At 34.2% G+C, this 21,796-nt stretch overlaps 1 protein-coding gene across 1 annotated transcript; it reads left to right on the top strand.

The window, feature by feature from the left end:
• Positions 1–885: 885 nt before the first annotated feature.
• LOC129921707 (uncharacterized) lies at positions 886–21,675 on the top strand. Its single transcript, XM_056004235.1, has 7 exons — positions 886–903; positions 1,906–2,059; positions 7,658–7,780; positions 8,866–8,890; positions 11,235–11,289; positions 11,807–11,867; positions 18,280–21,675. Exons 1-7 carry the CDS (start codon positions 886–888, stop codon positions 18,288–18,290), a joined length of 447 nt encoding a protein of 148 aa, XP_055860210.1. The 3' UTR covers positions 18,291–21,675.
• Positions 21,676–21,796: the final 121 nt, after the last annotated feature.

Below are 21,796 nucleotides of genomic sequence, written 5' to 3'. Positions count from 1 at the left end.
CCAAACTTTCCGGGCTCACATGTTTGTAAAATGTTTTACATGTTTTGGGTGTTCCTTCAGAGTTGAAGATTCCAAACCTCCCACAGGACGACGGGGGATTGGAGCGGGCAGGGTTTGAACCCTGGACCATCGATAAATCGGAACGACAGTCCAGCCCGCAAACCGCACGACCAAGGTCTCACCAGCCACATGTGGAGGCTCAAAACCCCAGTGCAAAGCCCTCAGCCCCCTGCATGACAAAAGTCATCATTGAACTTCAATGGATGAACTTAATTATAGATTCTTAGATCAAGACTAGTTTTGATTTGCCATATACTGTTTCTTCACTAATCATAGGTCTAGAATTATATGTGTTTAAATTATACTTCCCCCTTCATTTGTCATGGTGTGAAGCTTCTACCTGGGCATTAGCAATGGTCGGGATGATGTCATCATCCACTGATATTTTTTTTCTTGGTTGATTCCTAAAGCCTTTGTTTTACATGTTTCAGATGTTCCTTCAGAGTTGAAATAAATGGGCGAAACCTCTTGCAAGATGACGGGGATGGCAGTGGACAGGTATGAATTCTGGACCATCAAGGCCACCCAATGGCAATCCAGCACACATACCACATGGCCTATGTAAAGCATTGCTATTTCCAATTTATCTGGCCAAAGGCCGAGTACACCAGAAACCGCCGCCACTTTCCTTTGTTGTGCCAAGCTAACCGTGCAGGACTCGCCATTGGTGTAACGTTCCCTTGAGGAGCGGCGCATGGATTATTGACAGGGACGTGTGAGCTCTCTTTCTACTCCACTCAGTGCAATGGGAAAGCTCTTGCATTCCCTTGAACACTCCCACAGGAGGTTTGTTTTGCTATTCATTTAGCCTGATCACTTCCTCAAATGATCGTTTCCACTCAGGTACCACGTTGAGGCAGAATAGCGTACTCGGGAGATGTAATACCAGAAATGAATGTAGTCCCATCCTGAACATCTTTAGAGCAACATAGTCTAGAAAAAAAAGTCTAGACATTTTTTGTAACATTGAGAAATTTCTTGCAGAATTAATCTTAAGTGTCTTCATAGACATATAAGATAGGTTTTCTTTGCCATTTCACTGTGAACTATTTTTTTTTTATTGGTTACTGCCACTGACTGACTGACTGACTAGTGGCCAATTAGAATCACTACTTTCCTCTTGCTATCAACACAATCTACTTTTTAGATTCAGCTCCTCTTTAATTCTTGTGTTTTATTATGTTAAGAGGTTTTATTTCCACCTCTGCTTATCTGATTTACTCTTAACACCTCTATTCATCCTATCCCCTTTGGGTTGGAACTCAAAATCAGTGAAACTAGCTTTTAAAATAAAACATCACTGGTTCATTACTAGGAACCTCATATAGAGGAAATTTTTAAAAATCAAATAAAGCAAAAGGTTTTTATTAAAATATATATTTTTTTTTACAAATCCAATAAAGACAAACTAAAATGTTATATATCCTTGATTAGGGTTAAAAGAATATGCATCCTATGTTTGGGACCCCTCAACTTAAGAAAAAAACATTTAGAAACAAGAAGAGACACAAAATAGTGCAGTGAGATTCATAACAAATCAATATTCACATTTAGTCAGAATAGCACCATTAGTAGAATCATTAAATTTAGAGACCCTTCAGGATAGAAGACTAAAGTAGCAATTATACATAAAACACTGAACCAAAATCTTCATATACAAAAAAAAAAAAAAAAAGCAAACTTATATAACACTAAGAAAGACAAAGAGATAAGCACAATTCTGATTCTATTTGCTAGGATGAATTCAATAAGTGCTCATTCTTCAGCCAGGAAAACATTAATATGATTTTATGCACATATTAATGTATTAATTAGACATCTATAAAAAAAAAGTTTTCATTGCAGAATCAAGAAAGACCTTCAGTTAATACCAAGGAAGTGATTACAGTTAACACAAGTCTGGACCTGGACACATTCTCAAAGCTCTTACCTTTCTTGCGATGTTACTTTGTGATTTCTCCGGTGAATGAAGAAAACAAACTAAATGTGGAGGACCAAGGTATTTTTGTGTACAGTCTTTATGTGAATATCTTATTACTCATATAGTTTAGTTTTGTACATTTACTTGAGGTTTTGTGTGTGTGATTATATACATATATATAGTATTCTCTGTAAAGAGTATGGCTTAACAATTAGCATGAAGAAAAAAATGTTATGGGACCACCTTCTACAACATCACCCTCCATCCTCATAGACGATAACAAACTGGATGCTGTAAATGAATTCTGCTATCTTGGATCCACAATTTAGGATGACCTGTCTCTAGAAGAGGAGAAATGGTTACAGAAGACTGCCTCAACATTCGCTAGACTCAAGTCAAGAGTTTGGGAAAACTAGAAGCTCACTACAGCGACTAAAATGGAGGTCTACAAGGCATGCGTTCTGAGTAAGCTATTGTACAGCAGTGAGTCGTGGACCACCTACGCAAAGCAAGAGAAAAAACTAAACTCATTCCATTTGCGCTCTCTCCGAAGAATCCTGAAAATCACATGGAAAGAAAGATCCTTCTTGCACGAACAGGTATTCCCAGTATCTTTATAGTCCTCAGAAAACACCACCTGCTCTGGCTTGGACATGTTCGCCGGATGGAAGACAATCGCATCCTGAAAATTATTCTCTGTGGGCCTCTTGAGTTTAAAAACTGGTTGCTCCGACCTCCTTTACATGGATGTAACAAAATGGGACCTAAAACCAGCAAACATTGATACTGACCATTGACATAGCCTTAGCCTTCACTAGGGACAGCAAAAAAACATGGGCCTCAGCTCTGGAAGAAAAGCATGCCATGTGAAAAATGGCCAGCTCCTCTACCACCTAATTGAAAGTCACCTTAACCTGCAATATTTGTGGACGGGAATGTCTCTCCAAAATAGGGCTCCAAAGCTACATGAAAAAGTGTTTGAGATGAACCATAGTCACTCTACAACTGAAGGGGGCCAACTGGAAGTATTCTCTAAAACAGACTTAAGTTAGCTTTTTATAAAATACATTCCTTGACTGGCTTTTTATAAAAAGTTTAAAACAACAACACATGAGGGTATGGGTTGGCTGAGATATTAATCACACCAATAAGTTTTTATTTTTGGTAAAGTAAATAGACTTAAGAATACAGTTACACTTAAAAATAGATATACAGTTATACCAATTTCACCCTTGTTGTTTATTGAAAAGTAAAAACATTTGTTAATATATTAGTACAGTGATGCCCAACATAAATCGACCTGCGGGCCATTTTCATTTCCGACACTGGTGTCACGGGCCACATAAGGGAAAGGTACAGAAAACGAATTGAAATTGATCTGAAACTATTTGATTCGAAACCCGTGGATCTAGCACTTACATTCATTGATGGGATAGTATTGTCTTTTTTTTTTCATGCTTCGGATCATTTCTCTACTAAAAATATGAGCGACAGTGTAGCTAGCTTTACCAACGACTCATATTCTTGACTCTTTTTGGTAAATAACATTAATCTTCCAATCTCTAGACGTAGTTTTAAACAATCTTTTGATTCCAATGACGTCAAATTTGTTTTATAATGGCGTTTCTTTACCTTATTTACAACTCAAATATATTGGCTTATTATCAGGTTCTGCCAAAAAGTAAAGGTCCTTTCTGTTTTTATAAATTCTACATTAAGAGTCCAATCTCATAAACGCACAAATGTTAGAAACATTGAGGGGCCTAACGTAGGGAAAGAGACATTTTTCAACCTTTTCTTTAGGGGGGGGGGGGATAAGTGGATTTTTCTACAATTTGTGCCGACATTTCGGTGGGCCGGATGGAACCACGTCGCGGGCCGGATCTGGCCCGCGTTTTGGGCATCACTGTATTAGTACAACAAGGGAAATACTTTAATTCACTTTTAGCTGAAATAAAAAATTGAATACTTGTGTGTGATGCTCTTGAAATAGTACAGGTCAACACATATACATGTAAAGTATCAAGTCTCATTGATCACATTATTTACAAACATTGAAAACGTCCAAAACAAACTCACACTAAAACCCCAACTTGCCTCTCTGTACCTCTGAATCTTCTCCTGTCCAAGCCACATACTACAAACATTCACAGGTTGGCCCTTGAAACAGAAACATGGATTACCTTGGTCTACAGCATCAAACACAAAGAAAGAAAAGAAATCCAACATCTTTTTTATGATTTTTGAATTGGTGACTTGGCTTGACCATGTAAGTGTGGCGGCTGAGTGATAGAGTGCTTGGCTTCTGAACCGCAGGTCCTGTAGCTAAATGCTGGTGAAGACTTTGATTTTTAACTTCTGGATCTTCGGAGCGCCTCTGTGTCCACCCAGACCTAGTATTAGTAAATTTGAACTCTCAACCTTAAACCGTACATGAGGACATTAACTCATGGATACTATCAGAAAAATATTGCACAAGTCAGCCTCTGAGATCCTAGGGACAAAGCAAAGGAAAATTAAGCCATGGGTTACACAAACATCCTTGATTTATGTAATGGAAGTAGAGAACTAAAAACAAAAAAAAAGTGAATCCCTTTCTGGCAGAAGAATGCAGTTCAACCAACAAAGAAATATGCATGAAAATGAAGTCAACAAAAGAAAAATTAATCTTTGACCAGCGAAGTATAAGCGATAGTTGCTTGAAAGCTGGCAATAGCAAAAAAAGCATTTGAAACATTAGAACCTTTAACAAACTGGAACCTCAGTGATAGAATACAATGAAATCTTCTGATTGAAGAAGCAGGTGTGCTTAGAAGGTGCACAGAATATTGCAAAAGATCTGTATAACTTTGAGATAAACCCTGACTACGATCTAATCAACAAAATGCTTTGGGACAACAGAGACCTTGGTGAGGCTCTAATATTAGAAGTAGAGGAAGCAATAAGACACTATAAGGTGGCAAGTTGTCAGGAATTGATAACATACCATTAGAACTACCCTAAATCACAGCAGCTCACATATAACTTGAGACAATGCCAAAACTATAGAAACTATAGAAAAAGTCTAAAATGTTTGTTTGTTTTACATGTTTCGGATGTTCCTTCAGAGTTGAAGATAGTTTACTTCCTAGTCCAAACCTCCCGCAGGATGACGGGGGATGGGAGCGGGCAGGGTTTGAACCCTCGACCGTCGATAAATCCGAACGACAGTCCAGCGCGCAAACCGCACGACCAGGCAGCCATCCATCTGTCATCCAAGCAAGATAATGTTAAGACTAATTCTCAACAGACTCTAGAGAAAAGCAAAGCATGTCCTTTCTGAAGAAAAGGCACAAGACTGTTAAATGAAAAATTAGTTATTGCTACTTTACTTTTGATACTTCTGTCCTCAAGTGTCTCTAATTTTAGTGGTTTTACTAATGGTGCTACTCTAATCAAATGTGAATATTCCTTTGTTATAAATCTCACTGCTCTATTTTTTAATTTTTTCTAGTTTCTTTATGTTTTCTTGAGTTGAGGGGTCCCAAACAGAAGATACATATTCTAATACTGACTAACTAAGGTTAAAAAGCAGTTAATTGTATGTTCCAATTTGATTTGTAAACATTTCTTTTAATAAATTCTACTTCTTTTTATTTTTATTTTGTAATAATTTCATCAATGGGGGGGGGGGGTTTCTATGATATCTTTTCATTTATTATTACACCTTGATATTTTGAGTTTTTAGTCCTTTTAAAAACAAAAACATTTTAAATTTTGTTTACAGTGTCTAGGACATCCAATCAAAACCAGCCTAAAAGTACACCAAATAAATCATTTTGTGTACATTGGTTTATGGAGTAATCAAGAGAAAAAAAAATCTAACTTTGAAATATTAATTTTATTGTTGTTTTTAAGGTGTTAACCTTATTAATTTTATTGTTGTTTTTAAGGTGTTAACCTTATACAAGCTTATTGACTAATAATGTAGTTGTTTTTTTTTATACTTTAATTGATTTATTATGCTTACAGAGTCTTGAAAAAATGTCCAGTTGGAATCGGTTCTGTAGGCCCCAGTATCCCAATTAGTTGTTGGAAAGGTTTTTATCCAATGACCAGGCGTGAGCTGGGGGCTCTTCACTCCAATTCCTAAAGTTTCACAATTTCTAGTTCCAATACAAGCCTAAAGTTCAGTCCCTTTAGAGATGCAAAAGTCAATATCCTTGCAATACTATTGTACAAAACTATGGCATCAAAACTGCTGCAAGATTGTAGTAACAGTTTGCATACTCACATTAAACAAGGGTAAGCCAACAGTACTGCAAGATAGCATTATGGAGCCACAAAACCAACAGTACTGCAAGATAGCATTATAGAGCCACAAAACCAACAGTACTGCAAGATAGCATTATATATATAGCTCTTTCTGTCTCAGAAGACAATGGATGTGCCCAGATGAGTCACTGGCTTTAGTTATGTCTTGAGAGGTGCGGAATCTGGAGTGACTGATCAAGCCAATTCTAGAGCGGCAGAGTTTGCCACAGTTCATGCATGTATATACATCTGTCCTAGGGCTAGCTGACAGGGCAGATTTCTTTTTCTTTCTCTTGGCTGACACAGCTTTGTTTCTTTCGTACCAGCACGTACAGTCTGTCTCCATGCTGTCCTGTCTTGGGCTATCTCCTCCTACACATTTTGGTCGATGCCTGTGGCTCTCATGTCTTGCTTGCAGACATCTCTGTAGGTTAGTATTGGGGGGCCCTTGGGTCTGGCTCCCTCTGCAAGCTCAGCGTGTAACATGTCTTTAGGAATTCTTCCATCTGACATAGGAGTGACATGACCGAGCCAGCATAGTCTTCTCTGTTTAAGGAGAGCATAGATGCTATGCATGTTGGCCTGTGTCAAAACTTCCTGGTTGGTGACATGATCCCTCCAGAAGATGCACATTATGCGTCGCAGGTGGAAGCTATTTAATCTGTGTTCTTGAGGCATGTAAGTTGCCCAGCTCTCACTGCCATAGAGAAGTGTGCTCAGAATGCAGGCATTGTAGACAAGAATTTTTGTTACCGTGGTCAATTTGGTATTTTCCCACACATGCTTGGAGAGTTTTGCCATTGCTGCAGAAGCCTTTCCTATTCTTTTTGTCAGCTCAGTGTCTAAATCTAGGTTGCTGGCTATTGTTGTTCCCAAATATGTGAATTCCTGCGCCACTGTGTGTGATTTCCAATATGTATCACTGATAGCATTATAGAGCCACAAAACCAACAGAACTGTAAGATAGCATTACAGAGCCACAAAACCAACATTCATCATAGTGAGAATAAGGGTCTATAACAAAAAAGCAATACAGCAGCAAAAGTGTGTAAGGTAGCATTATAGAGCCATCAAACCAACATTCATCATAGTGAGAACAAGGGTCTATAACTAAAAGCAATACAGCAGCAAAATTGTGTTTTAGGAGTCAGCACACAAAAAGACTTGGTGCCAGAATAATACAAGTACACACCACTGACACACCACAGTCATTAATAGCAACAGTGTAGTACTTCTCTGACAATTGGTTTTTAGAAGAGTATCAAAGATTTGTTGAGATTTTAAGACAAATATTGTGATTTCGGAATTATTATTTTTTTACTTTACTTTTTTCTAAATGTTTTTCATAATTAAAATATTGTTTTTGTTCTTTTTTTCTCTTAGGCTCAATGGAAAAAAAAATTCTAATGGTCATTTCAATTTGCTCAACTTTCTTGATTGCTGTTGCATTGGTTTGTACTGGCATTTTAATTTACATTTGGAAAAGAGTATTCAATGTCGGTTTAGGTGAAATTATTTTTTGTATTTAAAGGATTATAAGCTATATTTGTTTCGATTTTTAAACCAACTCTCTCATCCTTTTTATGTTTCCCATGTTTGGTACTTTAATAATATAATACAGACGGTACTTCATGTTTCCCATGTTTGGTACTTTAATAATATAATACAGACGGTACTTCAAAAAAGAAGATGATTACTATTTGGGCATAAATAAACCCACCCCTTTGTAGACACTACTCCCATCTTTATAAAACTCTAAACCAGGCCCTCTTAGTCTTTAAATGCCCCTAATTAATTCACAAATCCTATTACCACATTAACCCAGCATAACCAGCTGAAAAAAAACAACAAATTATGCTATTCTTCCTTGGTACAGACCGCAAAAGAGCTCAGGGCAAAAAGCTGGCTGGAAAATACAACATATTCATCATCCTATATCTTCAAAGCTGATAAAATCCTCCTAGCATTGTTTAAGTTAGCTAAATCATTCACGAATTTTTGTATATCAATACCTTCTGTTTCATTCATGTACATTTTTAACAGCACCAGTATTGAAAAGCTGCCTTTTGTGCTTATTGTCATGCTAATGTCTCAGAAACTAGAAATGCTATTGAAAAACTTATTTCACCATGGCCTTAAATGTGCTTAAAAAAAGATGTGACAGCTGCTTTTAGTCTGTTCCCTTCTTTAAATATTAAACATGCATCTAGGTGAAATGTCTAAACTAGCATAATGTTCTGTTTCAAGTTTCTATAAAGCAAAAACACTATATATTTAGGCCAAATTCAAAACTCCTGATTGGAGACGCTATCTCCCCAGGAGATGCACTTACATATTTATATGCATTACTTACATTTTTACATTACTTTTAAAACTTTGTGGCAGCCCTTTTGTCTCTAACTGTTTTAGTAATGTAAGATTTGTTTGATTTTTATTAGTTACTGTTTGTTAAAAAAAATTATAGTTATAAATAAACTTTAAGTACCGGTAAACAAATTCACAATATATTTTCACTGTTACTTTGGTTGAAACCAATTTTATAACAACAAAAAAGATTCTTTCAATATTGTTTCATTTTTTTAATTTCTCAGGCTCCTCAACAGCTGTTCAATTTAGGTAAGAATTGATTTATTTTTTTAATGTTTCTTTTATGCAAACCTAACTTATGCATGGATAATTTGAACAATGTACAATGACATATTTGGAGGCATGGTGGCTGAGTGGTAAAGCTCTTGGCTTCTGAACCAGGGTCCGGGGTTCAAATCCTGGTGAAGACTGGGATTTTTAATTTCTGAATCTTCGAGCGCCTCTGAGTCCCCCTGACATTAGTTGGGGATGGTTGGTCGTTGTGCTGGCCACATGACAGCTTCGATAACCATAGGCCACAGAAACAGATGGCCTTTATGATGTTCACATTTATTTGCACTAATTTCATGTTGTTTGTCAAATGCAATTAGCAAATATAAAAATGGGTGGGTAGATAGACGAATATGTTGAGCGAGATTATCTTCTTTTTAAAAATTTTTTTGTCATCTGTAAATTCAAAGAATAATTGGTTTACAAAAATTAAATATTGCATAATCTAATAAATTTTTCCTTGTAAAAAAAATAATCATCTCACATATTATTATAATCTTCTGAGCTTCATTTGACATCATATATATTACAGACATTCTTTCAAAAAAGAAGATAGTTATATCCTATGTGTATGTATGGTTAAGCTATGGCTTCATTTTCTTAGTTAATCTAAACTAGCTAAGACTTTGGTTTTCTTAGTTGATTCAGGTATCTAGTTCCATAATGTAAAAATTCAACATGTTGTCATATTGTGTTGTTTATATTGTTCTATAATTAAGGAGATCATTTAAGAACATTTGAAACAGTTGTGTGCCTAAGACTGTTTCTCATACTTATCTTGAGTTAAATGTTATTGATATAGATTTGGAGCCTTCATATTATTACACAGCCTATATCCTTAATCTTGGGAATCAAAGACATTGCCATTACTCCAGTTAGTTCTCTACCTAGCAGGAAATCCTGAATCCATCAAAAAGACCTATTAGTCGAGTTTCACATGACTTAAATTTCTTTAAGTCATAACTGCTTTTATTTGAAAATATATATTATTGACATCATTGTCAGATAGTCCAGAGATCTTATCTTATAAATTACAGATGTTACTTTATAGAGAAGATAAGTACATCCTTGTTTGTGTATCCATGTACTAATTAATGTTAATGTCATAATCTACCACTAGTTCATGTCTGTAAGATACTATAGAATAATTGTGTTAGTCTGAGCGAAAGGAAATTCAATTTGACTACAAAAGTCTACCTCAGCAGTATTACAATAACAAAATAGATGAAAAAAAACTAACACTATCAAACATGAAATACACACACACACAACCAGTGCTTAATGTCTCTGATGTTGTTTAGTCTAGCTGTTTTTTTTTTTTTTTGTTTTTTAATTTGGTACGAACTTAAATAGTTCATTCATATCCTAAAGTTTTATGTTGGTCTATGGTCAATATTTTCCCATTAATGTCATAATGACTGCATCCACCCATAATTTAAAAAAACAACATTTTCATGTTTTAATTTCAGTTCTGATAATTGGTAACATAGTTCTTTCTAGAGTGTGAAGATCTGTGTACTCCATATTATGAAGTAATTTCTTCTGCTATTACTGTGCTTTTTATATTTTATATGGCTTAAAAGAACTCATCTATGATTATGTCAAATTTTTTACAAAAAATTTCATAGTACCTATTAGAATTTTCTTACTTAAATTGTCTGATTTTGTCAAAGGTTCTGTTCCTGCCATTATGTATGGCTTTTCCTTTTGTAATAAAATTCCTAAAGCTGGTGATTTATTTTGAATACCAGTACTTAGAAAGTTTATTTCTGTGGTCTTAAGATGTGTAGCTATTTTAGCTTTTACTTACTTGGTTATTTTAGATTTACTAGATTTAGCAAGAGTTGCCGGTATAGTTGCATATAGATAATGATGTGAGAACAATAACATCAAAATATAAGACATTATAAAGTGTGGAGAATTGTCTCTTCTCTTATTAGATGAAATAATTTAATAAGGATCATTTTTTTGTGTCCAGAGACAGATGTTACTTTATAGAGAAGATAAGTACTCATACTCAATAAATGGACTTCTACTTGCTCACAGTTTGCATCCTTATCGGATGTCAAACATCTTTCTTGAAATTCCCATATTATCTCCCCTTAAAGAAAACAAGTATCAATGAAAACCCTGTATGGCAATTTAAAAAAAGAGTAAGTAAAGTTCCCCTTTCAGTCCTAGCAATCTATAGTGCAGATAGGTCATCTGTTTCTTTAGCCAACAGTTAACAAATAGGGTGTCATGTGGCCAGCACAACACTAACACTAAACATTTTTCTTATTGTTTTTTTTTTAACAATTTTAAAATGTTCTTATTCTTTCAGTATTCAAAGCAATGCTGTGGTCTGCACCTCCAATGCTGCTGAAGAAATAGAGATTGTAAGTATTTAAATACCATTTAAAATTTTGTATCAACATTATTTACTATTTAATTTCTGTATTCCACAAACATATAAGAATTGCAATGAGAGGGGGGGGGGGGGAAGATTCATCATGTGAAAAGTTTAGAGATGAAAAAAGAGTTCTTATTAAAAGAATTTTCAACTGGTCATTGCCTACATTGATTCTGTCAACCATATCTATGGCCTCTTTAAATCGAGAAATGACAATGGATCATCTTATGGAAGTGAGATGAAGCTTATGCCTTAATCTTGGATGGAATGATGCCACCCTCTCCATGTGTGTAGCCAGCCAGGCTAATGAGCCCCTCCCTACCCAAATCTTACTTGCTTAAGTGTCAGTACTCGCCTTTTCCCCTTCTCCTGTTAGTGATAAATAGTTAGACCAGGCCCAAGGTCTGGTTGTCAGAGGCTATTTGAGATGCATGGCTTTTTAAGAAAAATGTTTTTATATTTAACTTGTTAAAATTTTATTAGATTTTTTTTTCATTCCCTAGGCGAACAGTACAGAAGAAAACCATGTTTATGACTCAAATAATATATACAGGATATCAGACCGTAAGTCATTAAATAGTATTTGAACAGTCTTATTTCAAGTTTATTGCTTTCATGATCTCTCTATGGTGCAAAGAAATGTCTACTGGTAAGGCTGTTTGTGCCTGTAGAAAGTAGAGCTATTAGTTTTCTAACAATTTATTGAACATTTTTTATAATGAATAAACAATGTCAAGAATGCTTAATTGGATATTACAGTTGCCAACTCTAAAAAAAAAGATTAAGATATAATTTTAACAATATATTAATTACATTATCTTACGTTAGATCCCCTCTTGTTTTAAATACTTTTAAGTCATAGAGTGAAGTCTACATGTCCTTCCATATTGACATTATTTTTTGCTACAAGCAGAAAAATTAAGAAAATTTCATTCTGCTGCATTAAAAAGTACTTATACATTTTAAATTACAAAAACTGATCAAAACTTCCTTCTTTTTGTACACTTAGCTATTTAGTTGTTCTGCCACCTATAAAAATCCTCAATAGGATAGAAAAAGTTCTTTACAGAGCGACCATTTAATTAATCTCCAGACATTAGATCCCTAAAAAGAACTGAAAAAAAAAAAAGATATTTAAAAAAATGCTATTGCAAACCTTTTACTTTTTTTAACTAACAAACTTTCACATCCAAGACATAAAGCAAAACTTGTATAGGCAGTTTAAATTCACACCAGACAATGGAGGAAGATTAAACTAATTTTTTTTATTTTTTTTAGTGTTTTTGTAGTTTGGGTACTACATCAGAAATGAAGATTATAAAATCCTAGTCCAAACCTTCTACAGGATGGCAAGGTAATGACCGCCGTTAGGTGGGTTTGATGTAGCGACCATCATGACAGCAGTCCAGAGCACTTATCACTACACTACAAAGTTTCCCTTTCAGACCTTGTGGTCTATAGGGCAGATGATGTTAAGGTCATCTTTTTCTGTGGCCTACGGTCAATGAGGGTGTCAAGTGGCCAGCACAACGACCAACCGCCTTTACTTTTCCCCACCTAATGTCAGGTAGCCATTAGAGTTGGGTGGACTCAGAGGTGCCCAAAGATCCCGAAATTAAAATTCCCAGCCTTCAACAGAATTTGAACCCAGGATCCCCGGTTCAGAAACCAAGCGCTTTTCTGCCCTACTTTAGTTAGTATATATTTATTTGGTTTTTGAAAGTTTTTTTTTTAGAAAAATTACTGGCCAAGCAAGCATTAAAAAAGAAATTATAGTATAAAAAAAGATTACATTATTATTGACTACATTATTAGTCAATATGTTTTTATAACTAGACTAAGTAGCCATCCAATTAATTGAGGTTTTTAACAACATTTAACATTCAGTTGTTTTCATGTTGTTTTTATTTTTTAAATTAGAGTGTTTGTTATTTCAAATTTTTTATTTGACCATTACAGTTCCAGCCCAAGACTTCAGACGACCTAACTGAAACAATTAATTCAAATGCTACAAGTATTTCTGACCTAAGTGTGAGTCATTTAATAAAGTCTAATTTCAAGTTTATCAACATGCTGTTTTTATTTTTTCTATATATCACAAGCTAATATAAAAATGTTAATACTGTGTATGTGCATAAAGTAGATTTATTATTTTCTATGATTTTATAGGATAAAGTTCTTTAATGACTCTTCAGTTTTTCAAGTTTTTTTTTAATATTAAGGGGACTTTTTTTTTTTATTAGAGTGTTTGAGCTCTATTTGTTTGTTTTTGTTTGACCACACCAGATCCAGCCTGAACAGAGCCTAACTGAAAGCATCCCAACCAGTATTGCTGACCAAACTGTGAGTTATTTAACAATGTTAATAACGTCTAATTTCAAGTTGATCAACACTCTGTTTTTAATGTTTGTATATGCAGAGATGCTTACATGCCAAAAGGGAATTGTGTATTCCCAGACCTGGAAATGTGTATTTTAAGAAGAAAATGTGTATTTTCCTAAATATCAAGAAATATACTAAGGATAGACTAAAATTAAATCATTCAAGCACATAACATACACAAAGGGCAGCAATCCTAAACACAGCATAAAGTTATATAAGACATTTTGTACATAAGTCAAAATATTTACACTTGCAGTCTTTGTCTGAGACTTTTCTAGAAAATGTTAAAATGAAAACGTTCTTGTCACCTGGCAATGATTTACTGATCATAATGCCTCTTGTGTACGGTACTTCACATTCCATAATAGCAGCAACAGAAAATGTATTCAAAAGAATGAGAATTTTTGTTACAAGTGAATATAGACTTAAACCGGATGTAATGGTTTGCTTATCTGGATCAGTGACATCTAGTTTTGTAAAAGTAGTTTTGTTTATAGGCAATTTCTTTACAAGGTTTCCAGCCATTGGAAATATTTTATATCATTCAGATTTTCTTCTTCCATACCTTTTTTTTGCAGAGTTATCTATGAAAGCTTTGGCATCCTCTACAATCACTAATAACAAACATTTTAAACATTTGTTTTTCAGGCAGATAATTTTAATTAGTCATTGAACTTGTTTCTAATATAAAAAAAGTAATTGAGTCTGCCTAAAATGCCCCTGATTTCATTATTTGAATTTAGGCCTTCATAAGTAATGGAACCTAGATAGTCGCTAGTGACTATTCCAGTAGCTACCACAGAAGGTACATTCTGCAAGTTAGGGAACATCAGTTTGATTCCCTCATGTTAAAAGAGAGATTAAGCTCAACCAATATTTCTTCAATGAAAACCTTTGCCCTTCTCACTATCATGTAAAAAAAAAATCTAATACAGATCTAGAATAGATCTAGATCTGTAAGCAGCTTCATAAAGTTATTTTTTAATGTGCATAGGGATATTTAAAGGTATTTTATCAACCCCACAGAATTGTAGGCTGTGAAATACTAGATCTAGATCTGTACAAAGTTAGCTTAGAACAGCCAATTTTTGCCCCCCCCCCCTCTTTTTAATTTTAGATTCCATAAATAAGAAATAGCTGCTTTTGAGTAGAATAAATGTCATAAACTGGGATTTTATAAAAGAATTGAGTCTCATTTTACATTTGAGTAAAAATCAATAATAGTATGTAATCATCTCACTGTATTTGTTCCACAAAAAGAACTAACCAGCAATAGTGTTTATTGGAACATATTTGAAGAAAGTTGATGGGAAGGGATGGCACCCTGAGCTACCGTACCAGGTGCCACAGACACTGTCTGGGAGGTTTCCATTCTGTTTTTAGGTGATCACTTGGATCTCTACTCTACTTATTCCAGAAGAGTTTTATCCTGTGTTGTCCTGTTTGTGGGAAAAAAGCCAAATTATTTTTTTTACAATTTTATTAATTTTAACAATCAAAACAAGACTATGGCTTAAATATATTATATTGTTCTATATTGTACATGTTTCAGATGTTCCTTCAGAGTTGAAGATAATTACTTCCTAGTCCAAACCTCCCGCAGGACGACGGGGGATGGGAGCGGGCAGGGTTTGAACCCTGGACCATCGACAAATCTGAACGACAGTCCAGCGCGCAAACCGCAAGACCAGGCAGCCAAATATTCCTGGTCCATTGGTGACTTCAATGGGGGATCACACAAACTCTCTTTGTAATCTTGTTATTTCTATATATATATATTACAAACTTGTATAATAAAATTGATACTGTAAATATGTGCATAAAGTAGATTTATAATTTTCTATGATTTTATAGGATAGAGTTCTTAAATGAGTTTTAAAGTTGTTTTTTATTATTAAAATGACTGTGTTTTTTTTTATTAGAATGCTTGACTCCAGTTTTCATGTATTTTTATTGTTAAAATGATGTCTTTTTTTTTATTAGAGTGTTTGTGATTTCAAATTTTTTGTTTGACCATTCCTGTTCCAGCCCAAGACTTCAGAGGGCCTAACTATAACTATTAATAGAACCTCCACCCGTATTGCTGACTAAACTGAAACAGATCCAGTTTATATTAATATGGCTTGCCAAACTGTGAGTGATTTAACAATATTTCTAGTCTTATTTTAAGCTTATCATCAACATGCTATTTTATTATTTCTATATTTCAAGTTTTTTTTTTTATTATTAAAATGACTGGTTTTTTTTTTATTAGAATGTTTGAGCTCTCTATTTTTTTTTTGTTTGACAACACCAGATCCAGCCCAAATCTTCAGAGTGCCTTATTGAAAGCATCTATAAAATACCTACAAACAATGCTGTCCGAATTGTGAGTCATGTTTAAAAATCCTAATTTTAAATTTATCAACATGCTATTTTTATTATTTCTATATGCTACAAACTATTATAAAAAAGTTCCTATAGGGTAATATGTGTGTTTGTGTAAAGTAGTTGTTAATTTTTTTTTAAAATAATCTTATAGGATAGATAGTGTTCTTAATGGCTGTCCAGTTTTTATGTTATTTTATTGTTAAAATGACTGTCTTTTTTATTAGAGTGTTTGTGATCTCAAATTTTGTATTTGACCATTCCAGTTCCAGCCCAAGACTTCAGAGAGTCAAACTGCAACTGTTAGTTGAACCTCTACCTGTGTTGCTGACCAAACTGTAAGTTATTTAACAATATTTGTAAAGTCTTATTTCAAGTTTATCAACATGCGGTTTTTTATAATTGTATTTGCCTCAGGCTAATATAAAAAAAAATCCTACAGAATACTGTGTTTGTGCACAAAGTAAAGTTATCATTTTTTATGATTTTATAGGATAGAGTTCTCTAAAGTTTGTTTAGTGAATTAATCTCCATTCTTTGATTTTCTTGTTTGAACATTCCACAGCTTAATGATTCCAAATGCCCAACTGAAACTGATCCAGTTTATATTAATATGGCTTGCCAAACTGTGAGTGATTTAACAATATTTGTAAAGTCTTTCAAGTTTTATATAAACATGCTACTATTTTTATATGCCACAATCTTAAGAAATACTAAGACTGCTTTATTGATCCTAATGGAAATTTGTTGTGATTACAAGGACTCTTTTTCTCATATAAAGACAACACAACAGAAACATACACATAAATACAACAGACACAACATAGAAAGTTCATTCAGCGACTACACACAGGCATCTTGGTCCTATTCATGTTTCCTGATCAACGAGTGGCATTGATATAGTCTGACCGAGTGAGGTACGCATGAGTTTTTGTACCGCTCTGTTCTTGTTTTGATTGACAGTTGTCGCCCACTTCATGACGACCTGACATAGTTCTGATGGAGAGGGTGGCTGTTGTCTTCCAAGATTTTTTCGATTTTCCCTTAGACACTTTTGTTCAAAAAGTTCCTTTAAATGTGGCAATGTTGTGAGTGTAATTTTTGATGCCCTTTTTATAATGGTTACTAGACGGCTACATGTTCCACTACATATTATTGTGTGTGTGTGTGTGTATATATAAAAAAGAGCTATTCAATTCTACGATTTTATAGTATAGAAAGAGTTCTTTACAAAATGCCCTGTCATCTCAAAACATTTATTCCTCAAGATGAGGTGGAAAAAAATATACATTGACAAAAAAAATTTAGTGCAAACAAACAGAAAAATTGCATTCTACATCAAAACATTATTTTGACATCCTAGTCCAATCTTACAGGATGACAAGGGGATGGGCCAGGTTTGTGCATAGGACCATCATGACATCTGTTCAGAGTGTGTACCACATGACCAAGTACCCATCCAATTAATGCTCCTCTATAGAAAATTAAACGTGATGTCATTTATATGTTATTTTTTTTTTACACTCACTCCATCTGTCTGTATGGTAAAAAGTTTGTACACATTTTTTCTCGTACACCTAATCTCTGGTCAAGCTGAAATTTTGCTAAATTATTTCTTTTACATGACAATGCAAGAATCAATTAAAAAATTAACCAATTAGTTAATTAACTATTGCTACTGTAATTAATTATTTTGTTGGGTATCTTGAGCAAAAAAAAAGAAATCATACTTGACAGATGTTGTGGTATAAGTTGAATTAGTCCCCCTCAGAACTCCTGAGACATCAGTGAAAATTATTTTTATGCATTTAAATAACAATCATGGAATCATTCACCTAGATAGCCCCTTCGTCCCTCCCCCTTTCACAACTGGTCCAAATTATTTGTATGCCTTTCAATAACAATCATGTAATCATTCACCTAGATACCCCCTTCATCCCTCCCCCTTTCACAACTGGTCCAAACAAGTGATAGGATCATAGCACATTGAGAAAGCTAAACAAAAACAATTGGTAAAAATATTTCTAATTGCACAGATTTACTATGTCTTGGCCATTCATATAATTACATGACTGATCCAAACTAATTGATACAATCACACTTAATATAAGCTTGTTTTTTTTAAAGTATATTTTATGTTTTTTTTTTGTTTGTTTTTTTAATTAAAATGACTTGCTTTTATTAGAGTCTTTGATATCACTAAATTTTGTTTTTAACCTATCCACAGACTGTCAATGAAATGAATAAATGAAAACATTTGAGCAGCCTTAAACATACTGAAATTTTATTCTACAAAAATGTAACTTCCTTCAGAATGAAAAAAAAACAAGTTTTGGGCAATTATATGGAAAAAAAAACAAGTTTGGGACAATTTTTAAAAAATGTCTGATTCAGGTCTTTTTGAATGATTGTTGTGTTTTTTTAATTTTAAAATAATTTTTTTGTGTGTTTTAGATCTATATGTTATCACTGTAAAATTGAGTTGTTTAATTTCATATGCATAAGTCTTGTTAAGTTGTTCAGTATTTTATAGAGATATTTCCTTTTGATATCATCATAAGCAATTTAAATTGATGTACTAGTACATTGTTTTCTTGCCATTTTTTTTAGTTTGTATTTATGTTATGAGTGCTGCTTTCAATCTGTTAGTATTACTTCTTCCAAAATTCTTGATATTGGTTAGTCTAATTGTGAATTCAGGTGTTTTCCTCCATTTTTTTTAGCTCTGTTGTAATTTTGGTCCTCTCCTGAAGCTTCTAATTTTTTATTTCTGATGTTTAAATTAGTGTTGGTGAGTTTATAGTGTTGGTAGGTTTATAGTGTTGGTGGCTGTTCATATTTTCCTTTGTCTCCATCTTGTTTTATTTAGGAACTCCTCAAAGTATTCAGCCCATGTGTCAATGACCCTTCTGTTTTTTTTTGTGACGAGGACACCATTATAGTTCCCATACATGTGTGATCTTGCTTGAAATCCATTCTTGTCATCCCTTATTTTCATGCCCATTCCTCTCGCATCAAGGTTCTCAATGAGTGCTCTTTGTTTTTTTTATTGCCTCATTTTTATTCTTTCTGACAGATTTTGTAACCCTTCGCCTTGCTTCCTTGTACTGCTTTCTGGTTTCTTTCTTTAGCATTATCATCCAAGCATTATTTGTCTGTTCTATATGCCTGCATTCTATATGTCAGACTCTCCTTTTCTTTTGCTTAAATCCAACCATGTCATCTGGTTTACTTTTAATAGCATGTTGTTGTTTTTTTATTGCTCATTTGTTATAATTAGGATTACCCACAGGCTATGTCTGTTGTTGTGCTTCAACAATTTATCTTTTGGTCTGTGAATTCTAGTATATGCTTCATTTAATTGGAGTGGCCAGCTTTAAATTCCTTCCCATACACACTTCTGGCCTGTGAACTGTTCTCACGTAACATTTTGACCCAATATCCCCCATCCAATTTCAATACTCTTCTAAGATATTACTTTGAATTAGAGCGGCTCACTTATATTGATCTCCCACACACAAACACATCCTTCTGGCCGTTTTTTTTTTTTACCACCACCCCAACACACAAAATAAAATATCTATATCTGCATTTTCTTTTTAAAACATTTTACACACATGAAAAAAATTTGTGTCCTAGCTTTGATAGAAAAAAAAAGATTGTTTTCATATAATGTCTACAAAAACAAGTTAGGGGCCACATACTGCCATTGAAATTTACTTTCAAAAGGAGTTTTTTTTAAAATGGTGATTAAAACAGAAAGAAGTATAAAATTGTCTTTTTGTTATAGCAACTTGAAGATAAAATTGGGAATGAAACATCATTTTAGGAAGTTTTAATTGCTGTAGTTTCCATTTGTGAACTGGCTTAGTTGTTCTAGAGCAGGGGTTCTCAACCTGTGGGTCGCGACCCCCTTGGGTGTCGCCTAAGACCATCGAAAATATGGATTGTTTTTGTCTATTCTTTTTTTGCTGTGGGGGGGGGGGGGGGGTCGTGGGGGATTCTAAAAAGGGTCGCCAAGCTTAAAAGGTTGAGAACCGCTATTCTAGAGACAAGTTAAGTAATAACAAGTTAAATTTGTATTTTTTTTAGTTCACCACAATCGGGGTACCGTAACTAGTGAAAGGTGAGGGAATCAGTAAGTGCCCTTAGAATTATAGTCTAGATTGTAATTGTCCTTTTCCAATGCTGTTAGATGTGTTAGGAATTCTTAAGTTTCTGCATCAAGTGGGTCTATCATGAGTTTTTGATTAGCATATTGCTGTGCTACTTTGGTTATTGTATATTTTACTTTTACTCTTTGTCTAAATTTAGCTTTGGCTACTAGATGGTCTGCATCTGTTTGTCTGAAACTTCTTACATGAAAGACATCAAATCTACATCTTTTACTTAATGATTATCCATTTATGATCTATTTGATTTCGTTTTTTCCATCAGGTGAGATCCATGTTGCTTTGTACATTTTCTTATGCTGGAATTTAGTGCTACAGATAGACATTCCTTTTCCTGAGGCCAAACCCAGTAATGTTAGGCCATTATTATTTGCCTCTTCATATAAGTTTTCTTTGCTGATTATTTGTCTGAAGGCAAATTTTTTTCCAATTTTGGCATTGAAATCTCCTAGAACTATTTTGATGTCCTGCAGTGTTGCCTTGTCATAAATTCTTCTAGTCCATCATAGAAGGTTTATTGTGTGATCAATGCTTTTTCCTTCAACGTTTAGGGCGTTTTATTATAGCCTAATCATTTTTTTTAAATAAACTTTATATTATTTATATTTGTTTTAGCTTTCCCAACAATATTTTTTTTTATATGACTGTTGTTAACCCTGCGCACAACCAGCTGGGGGTGGCCTATTAAGCTCTCTGGATAGCTGCCTTTACTTTCAGTTAAGGTGCCATAATCTTTGTGGATCCTTCCTTTTCATACAGGCAGCAAGTTCGATTTTGGTATACCATAAGTATTTTATTTCTTCGATATTTGCCATATCTGAAGAGCATTCCCCTATTTGCCACCTGAGTAAAAGTTTGATGGGAGATCAAAGACTCCAGATGAGAAAAGTTCCAGCTTGATTTAATTGTGATCCTTCAGTTGTGAAACTACTATATGGAAATGAATCCCTGGGCAATGGCAATGGTCGAAACTATATCTCCTCAGCAGTTTCCCTCTCTCCAAGCAACTGATCTAGATCCAAAGGAACAGCAAGTGTCGATACAAGATCAGTGGCCTCACAGGCTTTATACTATTGTCTTTCTACTTCTGCTGATGAATTTCAGAATTATGGCCCTTGAAGGCCTGATTGTTAATTTGTTTACCAACATTGCATTGCACTAGATAAAATTATCTTATAAGCTTTGGAAGGTGCCTGTTTTCTTCGTATTCAACTTTTTTTTTCGCATATTAACTTCGAACATTTACTTTTTAAAAATTAATGTAGCCATGATATCTGGACAGTTATTTTGTAGGGATACTGTTTGAGTCACAGCTTTTCTGGAATGTTACTTGCGAGTTGCATAATGAAACTATCGATGTGAGGAAATAAAGTTCTAAGGTTATTACCTGCATGTAATTGTTATGAACTATTTGTTATGAAATATTTGTTGTGATTAAAATTTTGAAACAGTTCCCTCTTCTGTCATTTATTTGTGGAGTTTTGTCTGTATTTGTTTACACCAAACTCAAATACCAGCATACAGCTGTTTAGTAATCTGCAGTAACAAGTTTTCGCCAGCATCATACACTGT

Source organism: Biomphalaria glabrata, chromosome 11, assembly GCF_947242115.1.
Source record: "Biomphalaria glabrata chromosome 11, xgBioGlab47.1, whole genome shotgun sequence".
Lineage (NCBI taxonomy): Eukaryota > Metazoa > Mollusca > Gastropoda > Planorbidae > Biomphalaria > Biomphalaria glabrata.
Note: the sequence above shows the minus strand (reverse complement) of the source record. Positions and strands in the feature narration are given on the sequence as shown.

Excerpts from the sequence above, each read along its gene's own strand:
- LOC129921707 (XM_056004235.1), top strand. Across the intron at positions 8,891-11,234 it reads TCAACAGCTGTTCAATTTAG|TATTCAAAGCAATGCTGTGG; the intron begins GTAAGAATTGAT and ends TTATTCTTTCAG. Across the intron at positions 11,290-11,806 it reads CTGCTGAAGAAATAGAGATT|GCGAACAGTACAGAAGAAAA; the intron begins GTAAGTATTTAA and ends TTCATTCCCTAG.